The 12,500-nt window shown below is 44.8% G+C and overlaps 1 protein-coding gene across 1 annotated transcript in view; it reads left to right on the top strand.

Annotated features, from left to right (window-relative positions):
* Window positions 1-12,500, top strand: part of LOC123504649 (transcription factor EB-like) — a 113,953-nt gene that overhangs the window by 84,238 nt on the left and 17,215 nt on the right. The window contains exon 5 of the mRNA XM_045255377.1: window positions 3,613-3,660. Coding sequence (XP_045111312.1) covers window positions 3,613-3,660 — 48 coding nt within the window. The remainder of the gene's footprint in view (window positions 1-3,612; window positions 3,661-12,500) is intronic.

The following is a 12,500-nucleotide window of genomic DNA, read 5'->3' as shown; positions in this document are numbered from 1 at the left end:
TTCACACACTTGACTGAAAAGTGAAGATGTATGTAAGAACTCACCCTGATGACAGACACGTGACAGGTTGGAGTATCAAGTTTCGAAACCCCAAACTGAATCTGAATTATATTGCGAGGTCTCAATTTTTTTTCTCAGAGTTTGAGTCATGACAAGGTATTAAGCATGAAATATCAGTGTTTCAGTGATCCGGTAGTGTTTATTGAGGCGGTAAGTGACTGCTACATCTTGAACTAAACGCTACACACAAAAAAAAAAAAAAAGAAAAAAAAAATACGGAAATCTGTACGTCATATTCTCAGCGAAGGAAAAGTTGCGAAAGGTTGAAGTAGCGCTCATGACGCGAGGCAAACAGCGGGGAGGAGAAAGTTCTGCCGTATCAGTACACTGAGGGGAGGGAGGCGATGAATGGCGGACGCTGAGTGGAGTGTGTAGACATATAGTGAGAGAGGGATACTTTACTTGAAGTGTGTTAAGGTGAGGGACGGCAACAGTCGTGTGATGATGTATCGTCATAGCGAGTGTTGATATTTCTGTATCGAGAGAGGGAAGGTATCGTTAAGGACTCGTAACAAAGTAGAGCACTACTGAAGGAAAAATGAGAGTTAGTGTGACCTTGTTTAGAGAAGAGGATGATTGTATAGAGGGTTATTCTTGTTATCTTAGAGGGAACTTAACCTCGGGTACAGTGGAGACCTTCAACTCCTCTCCTCCAGGGGATGAAATCAAACAAAAAAAGAAGAACGTGCTGGTGTTGCCTCACCAGAAAGGCTGAAGGGTGGCTCGGCGCACGGAGGTCAGCTGCAGATTGGTGCAAAAGGTCAAACTTTTCATTAAACCGACAATTGAGGAATAAAAGGGTGAAAGTAGGGAGCCTAATGGCATCCCACGGGGTGTTGCTCATGACCAGCGTGGTGTGCCGCAACCTCCCTCCTGCCGCCGCGGTGAAGGAAGTGTTGGAGGGTTTTAGAGTATATATCACGAGAGTCCGGCGCTGAGTTATGGATGATTGCTTGAGTTGTGTTGATTGAAATGGTTGGTGTGATTGCGAGGCTGGCGATAGACTGCCCTAAATGAAGGAAAACCGAGTGTCACAAGAAAAACGTGATATTGCGGAAACTGAACTCTCAGGGGCGTTGACATTATCTTTTTACCGGACAACACTGAATCTATTGTGTAAAGAGCTTTGGAACACGGCCTGGATTGATGCAGCGATTGTGGGTGTGGTGAATCTTTGTTCTGTGCTTCTTGTCTCAAGAATCTAATTAGTTCAATCCAGGCAAGGAAATAGGAGTACTTCAAAAGATGCGTGCTAAATATTTTGTCAGACTGTGTCATTCTTGAGGGATCAATCTGGTTTTACCCAAATGTAACTGGTGATGGCACGCCGAAGTTTGCAAAAGTGAGTCGACTGGAACTTATTCTGTAGCGTAAAGTTTACACGGTTAGATGTTTCTTGAATTGTTATTTTATTCTTCTTTAAGGCAAGAGAAAGTGTGACGCGTATGCCTTCCTGCTTGACTCGTTTTGTTGTGTTTTCTTGTGTTATGACGGCGGGCACGGTGAGTGGCGGGACCCTGACACGGGGACACCACCTGCTCCACTGCACACCTTCCCTTGGGGGCTTTAGTAGCTACCCATGGTACTTACTGCACCAGGATTATGATCAGACGCGTACTTTAGAGGTGAAGTAAAGATAAGCTGCACTAACAGCCAAGAAAAAAGGTGTGTTGGGCGTGTCGTTAGAATGGTGCAAGTTGTTAATGGAGGTGATGGACTAGGCGAGATAATGGGAGGGTGGGTGGACCTCAGTGCCCAGTGTACGTAGGGCAGGGTGATGCAGGTGTGTAGTGGGGAATCCAGGGTTTGTCCTCCATGCCGCGTAGCAACGGAACGGCGGCCACTGCTGGGAAGAATCGTGGGAGTAAAGACCATCTATATTCAGAAACGCCTTGCTCTCTCACTACGACAATTTTTCAAGCTCCCAGAAACGACTAGCAGAGTTTTCAAGGCAGTTTCTCCTTATGATAAACTAGAAATCTTGCTAATCCATCACCAGAGCCATAAAAATACCCTTAAGAACCTGAGTATCTTTAACTAGAACTTTTGAAAATAGTCGTCGTGAGTACGGGCCAAACTTAGAAAAGATTTACGAGAGAGAGAGAGAGAGAGAGAGAGAGAGAGAGAGAGAGAGAGAGAGAGAGAGAGAGTGTGTGTGTGTGTGTGTGTGTGTGTGTGTGTGTGTGTGTGTGTGTATGTGTGTGTGAGTGTAACCTAATCTAACCGTTAACCACAGTCCACAACCTAAGTGACTAATTTCCCCCTTCAGAGTTCTGTGGGCACGGCTCAGCTAACCGCCTGATGGTGTGTGCCGGGTCGCACTAAGGACCGTATACAGAAACAGTTCAGTGCTGCCCCTCCACACTTTCAAAAGGCTCCGATTTAGATGACACACATTTTCAAGGGCGGTTTTATGGTTCTAATGACAAATGAACAAGGTTATTACACAATTCATAGGAAAAAGCAGCCTTACAAACCCAACTTGTCATCTCTGTGGCCTTTGAAAATACTCGTGTTGAGAGAGCGGAGCGTTTCAGATTACAGGTCTAAATCATCGGGGTCTTCACTTGTTGCTTTGACTTCCATCTAGAGAAACGCTGTCAGAAAAACCCATAACTTATTCTCTCCCGTGTTTATGTTTTCCCTTCCTCGCGAATCCTTTCATGCGTTATCACCTTCAGTATAAGTAAGATAATCTGGATATTCTCTCTCTCTCTCTCTCTCTCTCTCTCTCTCTCTCTCTCTCTCTCTCTCTCTCTCTCTCTCTCTCTCTCTCTCTCTCTCTCTCTCTCTCTCTCTCTCTCTCTCTCTCTCTCTCTCTCTCTCTCTCTCTCTCTCTCTCTCTCTCTCTCTCTCTCTCTCTCTCTCTCTCTCTCTCTCTCTCTCTCTCTCTCTCTCTCTCTCTCTCTCTCTCTCTCTCTCTCTCTCTCTCTCTCTCTCATCTGTATATCATCTCTAATCGTTGTATCATCTCTGTGCGTCGTCCTCGCCTAGCAGTTGCACAGCGCGACCCAGGAAGCGCTTGTCCCGCGGCTTTAGAGTAATGAGGAACCAGAAGAAACAGAAGAGCGTCTGTTCGTGTCCTCGGCCGTCAACACCCGACTCTTTGCGAAACCACAGAAAAAAGTAATTAGGTCAAGACAAATTATGAGATGATTAATTTACAATATACTTGAGAAACGATGGATATTACAAGTACATATTAATATACACCAAAATAAACCATCGTGAGCTGGATGACACACGAGTGGGTGATGGGGGAGGTGAGGGAAGGGAAGGGCGTACCAGTCAGTAACTTGAGGCCTGTCTGGGAAGCGGCAGGCAGCCCTTCGTGGTCCATATACACTTGGAGGTCTCCGGGAGGTCGGGTTTGTAAACGAGGTCATGCTAAGCTGCTGTGTCTGAGTGTGACGTGAGGGCACAGGGCAACCAGCAGCTGCTTTAGAAAATGAGAAGCAGTCCTCCGCATCCCTCAGTGCCCCCAGAGACTTGGTTATTTGGTTTGTTGTTGTATTTTGAACCTTGCTTAACTTTCCTCTCTTCTTGTTTCAGGTGAGTGACGACATGGTGATGGAAGGTACGCGAAACTGGCGAGTCTGGGTACTGTATACTGTTATTTGTTGTTTGTCTCCTCTCCATTGTCATCACCACCACCACCACCACGAGCATGAGTAGTAGTAGCATAGTAGTTGCATCAAAAGAAGTAGCAGTTGTAGTAGTCAGCGAATCATTCACTCAAGATTTCATAGCGGAATGGTAGCAATTTATTGACCAGGAAAAGAAACACACGAAATAGTGAAAGAAAATGCCGGCAATTTTTATTCAACGTGAGCCGTAATGGAACACGAAAACTAAGAAACTGATGGTGGAAGTCGCAAGATGACAGCAATCCTACACGTGTATAAAACACACACTGCCTGTAAGAATGTGTCATCCCTGTCGCTTTATTTATCTAGTCTTTTAAAGCTTCATCTAGGCTGGCCACTGTAGCATTCCCTACATCACTACACGAGAAAATAAAACTTTACACTTTAGAAATGGAACCGTTACTGCATCATTCACTTAGCACACTCTTCATGCAAAGTTCATCGACCTTTTTGACTGGCCCTTCATTGGACAGATCTAATAAAAAAAACATATGAATAAAAAAGATAATCGTAGTTTAATTTATCTAAGCTTACGCAAAAACTTGCAATCCACTTTTAGATATTATAATTCTGTACCCACTTGACTCCTCTCAAAATTTGTGTCCACATTGTAACCCAACGCATTAACCAAATATGTCCTGCTAAAAAACATACAAACGATGCAAGCGTAACTCCATTCAAAAATAAAAATCTAATTAAGAATGAAAATCTAAGAGACGAACCTGACTAAAAATATCGACCTTGTAGTAATAGTGCGTAGTTGTAGTAGTAGTAGTTGCTGTTGTTGTTGTAGTAATAACAGTAGTAGTGACAGCAGGAGCAGTAGTAGTTATAGTAATTGTTGTTGTAGATGTAGTAGTTCTTGAAATAGTAATAGTAATGGCGGTAGCAGTGACACTAAAAAAAAAAAAACACACACACACACAATATTACAAGTTGAGTTACAAGAAGCCAAAATAAGCCTACACGTGGCAGTCCCTTTATGAAACTCACCAACTTACACCCACCAATCATCCTAACCCATATCCATAATCCTTTAAATAATTCCATTGACTAGACTAACAACGCAATAACTGAACCAATTCCACACATCTACCACTAATCCACAACCCCTAAATCTCGTAGGAATGCGGTGTAGTGGGAGGATCAGTAAGCAGTGTTTCTCATGGTCGCGATGCCTGAGGGATCAAGAGATATATGGGAGAGACAGAAGGGCGTTGAGTGGTGAAACACTGAGCGGCAGACTTGTCCCTAGAGAAGACCTTGACTGCTTCTCTTTCCTCACCCTCTGTCTTCCATCCATCCTTCTCAGTTGGACCTTGTAACCTCTTGTCCCTCCGTCCACCTGCCTTCCCCCTCTCTCTCTCTCTCTCTCTCCTTTTCTCATTGTCATCGGTTTTGTCAATTTTTCAGCCTCGTCTCTGTTCTCTTGCCTTCACATCATCACCAGAAGGCAATTTGTCCAAGTTTGAGTTTAATGGTTTTGGACTGTCGTGATGAGGTGTGTGTGTGTGTGTGTGTGTGTGTGTGTGTGTGTGTGTGTGTGTGTGTGTGTGTGTGTGTGTGTGTGTGTGTTTGTTTAAGGATGGCTAAACGAAATTTGGCTGAGCGAATTAAAGTGAAAATCGGAGCGTCGGGGAATCTGTCTGTGTCTGGCGGGGTTGAGTAATTAAGAGGTTTGGATGTTTGTCTTTGGGATATTGCTAGTGGTAATGGGGATGAGGGCAAGGCGACGGTGCCTTTGCCGCCTTTTATTTTCGTTCCGCCATTCAGGAATGTTTTTTTCGAGTGATAAAAAAAAGGTTTGTTAATTATTTTAGCCAGTAGGACAGTCTGTATTTTTTTTTCTGTTTGGGTTTGTTTTTAATTTAGTATCTCACACACACACACACACACACACACACACACACACACACACACACACACACACACACACACACACACACACACACACACACACACACACACACACACACACACACACACACACACACGAGTGATTCAGCATTGCGTGCGTACACGTATTTTGTAGTTTTTGATACTCCTCAGGTAGTGATAAAGAACGTTCAGTACTTTTTTTTTTTTTTTTTTATATTTTTTTATTCCCCATTACGAGCACCCACCACCACCACATTTCGATTCCTTCACTCCTTCACTCTAGGACAGGCGAGGTAGGGCGGCCTTGGCGCCACAAGTAGGTAGAATACTAGGGGCCTTGGAGAGCCTCGCCGGGAAGCTGAGCAGAGTCTGTCTTGATGAATGGCGCGGCTTACCGGCCTTCCTCGAGGGAGACGGAGTGCTGAGGGTTTCAGCTGAATAATGTTCACTCCATTAAGATACTGCGCTTCAAGTTGAGGAGTCCATATGTGCCATCGCTTCTAATATAACTGAATATAACCGATACAACAACAATAGAAACAACGACTACTACTACTACTACTACTGCTGCTACTTCTACTTCTACTTCTTCTTCTATTTCTTCTTCTACTACTACTACTACCACTATTACTACATCTATTACTAAGATGGAGGATTAGAGCAACAGAATGAGGGCCTGGATAGAGACGGTCAAAGAAGGGAGGACAAACAGTGAACCAGATAAAGAGAGATTATTTTTGCGGTAGAAGATTTAAATAAACTTTGAGCCGACGAATCTTAAACCTGTAGCTGGGAGGATTATGATGTAATAGAAACCTGTCTACTACTACTACTACTACTACTACTACTACTACTACTACTACTACTACTACTACTACTACTACTACTACTACTACTACTACTACTACTACTACTACACCAGCATAACGAGGGATGTAAGAGTGTGCATCTAATAAAGATTAAAGAAAACTGGAGAAAGTAGGTAAATAGTGGAGAGAGAAAAAAAGAAAATTGAAGAAGAATAGAAGGTGTTTATGGAGGCAACGCTGCGCTGGTGTGAAGTGGGGAAAAAAACTTCAACATGAGAGAGAGAGAATATTGTTGGAAGAAGAGGAAGAAAAGTGAATGGTGAATTGAAAAAGTGGAGCAAGTAATCTTAGAGAGAGAGAGAGAGAGAGAGAGAGAGAGAGAGAGAGAGAGAGAGAACAATTAATTAGTAGCAGCAAGAGTGATTTGAAGTTATAGAAGATAAAAAGAGGAGACATAAAGAACAAGTTTGCAGCGGTCAGAGAGGACAACTGGCGATAAGCGAGGGAGAAAGTGTGCGGGTAAAAAAAAAAGAAAACATCCCAGATCAAGAGTTATTGTAAAAAGAACTGATTTGGTAACAATAAATTGCCACTTTGTTAGCACCATCAGTACAGAAACAACAACTACTACTACTACTACTACTACTACTACTACTACTACTACTACTACTACTACTACTACTACTACTACTACTACTACTACTACTACTACTTCCTTGTTGTTATTGTTGTTGTTGTTGTTGTTCTTCTTCCTTTACTACTACTACTACTACTGCTGCTGCTGCTGCTACTTCCCTCTTGTTCTTCTTGTTCTTGTTATTGTTCTTTTTCTTCTAGTTCTTGTTCTTGTGCTTGTTCTTGTTCTTGTTCTTCTTGTTCTTGTTCTTGTTCTTGTTCTTGTTCTTGTTCTTGTTCTTGTTCTTGTTCTTGTTCTTGTTCTTGTTCTTCTTCTTCTTCTTCTTCTTCTATTACCATCACTATAACCTCAACTTGAATTATTTTTTCCCCACCTTTACATGACTAAGTCCATTTCCAAAGCAGAGCCTCGAGACACATTATAAAAGAAAATGGGAAGTGATGTGTCTCACCCAACTGGAATCCATCTCTGATTTAATTATAATTTTTTTTCTTAAGGAAGTATTAGTTAAAGAGTCCTTATTTTTAGTTTTTTTGTATCCTTATGGTCAACTTTTATGAAATGTATATAAGAAACAATCCTTACTAATATTATGCTACTACAACTACTACTATTACTACTGCTCCTCCCTATACCGTCGCCCCTCCGTTGCTGTCCTCCCTCTGTACAGTTCTGGGGTCAAAATGTGCTAGAGGACTAAATGCATCAGACGTGTATCTACTTACGTCTTGAGTCGCCTTATCGTCACAGCCTGAGGTTTGTTTGTTGTCCTTTATCGAGAGACTTGGATTATATGACCTTGCTGTGTGTGTGTGTGTGTGTGTGTGTGTGTGTCGCGCCACGTGGTGAGGCTGGGCAGTGCGTGGGTTTGGGGGTGGGGGGCCAGATCCAGCAGGACAGACTCCCACAAGGCCGGGAAGGGCGAGGAGTGTACGGCGCCAGGGTGAAGCGTCTGGTCAGGTCTGGGCGACGCGAGCCAGTTTTTGTGGCACCGCTGCTGGGGGAGGCTGTTGATGGGTTATCGGTGATGTGTTTGGTATGTATGGGTGAACGTGCACACACACACACACACACACACACACACACACACACACACACACACACACACACACACACACACACACACACACACACACACACACACACACACACACACACACACACACACACACACACACATTTACTTGAAACGGAACAGTGTGGGTCCTTGTGTCTCGACAATTTTACATGATTTTTTCATTACAATGTTGTCGTTGTTCTTGGCGGCGACGGTGATGGTGGTTAAGTGATGGCGGCAGTGGCATCGGTGACAGTGGCGTCGGTGGCACGACCTTGTGGGCGTCAAGGCTGCGGGGGTGCCGTGGATGCCCTACCCTAAACTGGCGTCGCTGAGGCGCTGAAGTAGGGAAAAGGGTGGACTCTGTAAAAGCTCATTACACTGGCGGGACACTCGAAGGACGCCAAGTAAAGTCGCCAGTGCACATGTTATCGCAAAGGAAACACTCATTCCCCCTCAGGCGCCACTCAGTGTACTGCGTTATCATCTCTGTTTGCCCAATAGCAATGTTTTATATATAACCTTATTACGTAATGATGTAGTCTTACCCTCACCACCACCACCACCACCACTGCCTCCACCACCATCGTCACTGCCGCCACTACACTCAGACACTAGCCAACCGTCAGACGCGCCACAGACAAGCCTGGAGAGCGTATGTGGAAGGGTGACGGCCAACACTTGTACTAGCGTCTGTAAGGAGGTGTGATGCTGCTCGCTACTACCGGGTGTGCGGTGGTCTGATGAGTCTCTCTCTCTCTCTCTCTCTCTCTCTCTCTCTCTCTCTCTCTCTGATAAGTTATGCCACCATTATCTTATGTGCCTGAGCCTTCCCTGATCAGGTGTTAGGGATGGATACAGATTGTAGCCTCCAAGCTCCGCCACGAAACATGCGAAGCAGACAGAAGAACCGAGATGCCTTGTTATGGGAAAAAATATCCCTGTTATTGTAGCGGAATCTCTCATAGATACACTAAATAACGACCGATTACAAATTCTTCAATGAATATTTTGTCAGCTGAAGGAGATGACACTCTTGCAATAAATATACCACGTGACTTGAATCAGGAGGAGGCATTACCCAGCAGTGTCTGACGGGAGCACGTATACATAAAATATTTGCGGGCCAACATTGAGAAGGCCTTGGTCATCAGCAGACACTGGCGCAACCCACGACCGTGACACTGGGTAAGCCTCGCCTCGTAATTGACGCTCGAGGACAGATAGACAGATAGGCGTTTGTTATGGTGGACTTTGATTTTCCTGTTTACACAAAAGGTATGAAGGCGCAGGATGTGTTTATCTGTTTGAAAAGAAAAGGTTGTTGTGAACGATATTCATTGATATGGCACTATAGCACGACTTCACTCCTCAGTAAACTTATTCATCTGCTATACTAATATCTTATAGTGGCCTCTTATTTATTTATTTATTTTTTTTTTGTTCACCATTATCGCTTTTGACCAATTTCATTACGGTAAGCTAATGATGGAAATCAAGCGCTTTGGGATCACACGATTGAATCAAAACTTGGCTAAACATCAATGGACTGCTTATGAATATGCACTAATGTATTTGTGTTCTGCAGGCTCTTTTCTGGGACCAATGTTGTTCGTGATATAATTAAATGGAAGATTTTTGTCACCTGAACTTCATCGTAAAATTTGGAGAGAAGAATCAGAAAGCAGACAATCCCAGACCAGGACAGCAAAGTCTGCTGAAAGAATCATTACTACGATTGGTTTAGATTGTGTCGTCTGAACACACACACACACACACACACACACACACACACACACACACACACACACACACACACACACACACACACACACACACACACACACACACACACACACACACACACACTCTCTCTCTCTCTCTCTCTCTCTCTCTCTCTCTCTCTCTCTCTCTCTCTCTCTCTCTCTCTCTCTCTCTCTCTCTCCTCTCTCTCTCCTCCTCCTCCTCCTCCTCCTCCTCCTCCACACCCGGGCAGCCTGCGGGGTCCACACTCGCCCCAGTGCTGGGAGCCGCAAGGGTTACCCACCTGCTTGGCGGCCGCTTCGTCTGCTGGTCTTGCGCTTGACAAACCCGACGCCATATATGGACCAATAGCATTCCTCGGGCGGGTAAAGAGGAACCGCGGCGGTGGCGGCGACGGTGGTGGTGGTGGTGGTCACTCCGTTTTCGAGGTGGAAGATTTCAGCAGATGCACCTTGCGCCAGTACTGTCAGCGACGTAGACTGGTTTTTATTTGGATTGTTGACTCTGTCCTACCAGTACACACACACACACACACACACACACACACACACACACACACACACACACACACACACACACACACACACACACACACACACACACACACACACACACACACACACACACACACACACACACACAGGTGACTAGCTCAGTGGCAGCGTCTTCGCCTTGGCAGTCTGTGGTCCCGCGCCTGCTCAAGTGCAAAGATTTTTAGTCCTTCTGGAGCAAAAAGCCTGACGTGTGTGCTGAGTGAAAGGTCTCCGCCTTACCTGTAGATCGGATTGCCTGAGTTCTCAGCCTCTACGGCAAGGTGTGACTGACGATCACCAGTCACCTCAAGACTGGTGAATCTCTCTCTCTCTCTCTCTCTCTCTCTCTCTCTCTCTCTCTCTCTCTCTCTCTCTCTCTCTCTCTCTCTCTCTCTCTCTCTCTCTCTCTCTCTCTCTCTCTCTCTCTCTCTCTCTCTCTCTCTCTCTCTCTCTCTCTCTCTCTCTCTCTCTCTCTCTCTCTCTCTCTCTCTCTCTCTCACACACACACACACACACACACACACACACACACACACACACACACACACACACACACACACACACACACACACACACACACACACACACACACACACACACACACACACACACACACTGTTATACAGAAAGGAAGGAAGGAAGGAAGAAATGCAAAGCACACAAAGAATGTAAGATGTAGTGTCCGATGTTAGGACGGAAATGCCAGCAGGGGGCAGCGAGGCGGACGGACTCACCTTGAGAGTGATGTCCCGCGGCGGCCGCTATCTGCTGCTGCGGGACCCTCTCGGCGGAGTGTCGGGCACCGCTATGGAACGGAACCTGTTATACAAATGTGCGACAACACCACGCTGCAGCACATCCATCTCACTGTACAGCGGCTTCAGGCACCTTGTCCAGGGAGTGCCAGTGATACTCAGGTGTAGAGATGATCGTGTGTGTGTGTGTGTGTGTGTGTGTGTGTGTGTGTGTGTGTGTGTGTGTGTGTGTGTGTGTGTGTGTGTGTACAGTACGTGTGTGTGTGTACGTGTAGACATATATAGATAGATAAATAGGTATATTTTCCTCAGTTGAATTACTGAAATTCCTTGTTGAGTGTTGGTCATCCTCCCTTTTATGTTTCGGTGGAACCTTAGACGTAACAAAAGCTTCCAATGGAGTCTGGTATTAATTTGCATTTAGAAGCTGCCTCTTACTTATTTACTTTAATCTTAGCCGCTGTGATATTGCTGTGCTATATTATCATCAATTATTTTGACCTGTCAGCTTCCAGGTTCTGTTCTGTCACCCACTCTTTATGTTGTCTGTCAGTAGTATGAGTCAAACGCATTGCCTTGTTTACATTCTCGTATGATTGTCTTACATCAATTAGCGTCATTTGCTTGACGAACAACGCATCAAGTAACCCCAGGAGAACCATATTAGGCGCTTAGATTTCTCTCTCTCTCTCTCTCTCTCTCTCTCTCTCTCTCTCTCTCTCTCTCTCTCTCTCTCTCTCTCTCTCTCTCTCTCTCTCTCTCTCTCTCTCTCTCTCTCTCTCTCTCTCTCTCTCTCTCTCTCTCTCTCTCTCTCTCTCTCTCTCTCTCTCTCTCTCTCTCTCTCTCTCTCTCTCTCTCTCTCTCTCTCTCTCTCTCTCTCTCTCTCTCTCTCTCTCTTTAGACAAACAAACAGTGTGTTGTTCAGTGCCTCAAAGTACTCATTTCCTTTACTTTATAAGCCGTAACGTTCTAAACAAGTATCATCTGTTTCTAGTAACATTGAACATTCTTCTTGCTCCACAATGAACATTCGTGGGAAGTCTCTAATCTTACTTTTCAACTCGTGGCCCTTCAGTTATCATAAAGTCGAGTGTTAAGTGTTGCCTGCGTGAGTGTTCCTCCAGTTAGATAATACTTATACAATGGCAAGGTGAGAAGTTACTGCGTGAAGTGTCTCGTGCTTGGATAAGATTCTTTCACACACAAAATATCCTCAGTTCTACCTCTTGCTGTCTTCTACCGTTATTTACAAGATTACCTCTTCTGAGCTTGCTAAGTGCATGCCTACCCCCCCTTTCCCGCGGCCTCGCTGCACAAGACTTTCTACTTACTCTCACCCTTATTCTATTCACCTTACTTT

This window comes from Portunus trituberculatus, chromosome 16 (genome assembly GCF_017591435.1).
Source record: "Portunus trituberculatus isolate SZX2019 chromosome 16, ASM1759143v1, whole genome shotgun sequence".
Taxonomy (NCBI): Eukaryota; Metazoa; Arthropoda; class Malacostraca; order Decapoda; family Portunidae; genus Portunus; species Portunus trituberculatus.
The sequence above is the reverse complement of the archived record's forward strand: the minus strand, read 5'-3'. Positions and strand labels throughout refer to the sequence as shown.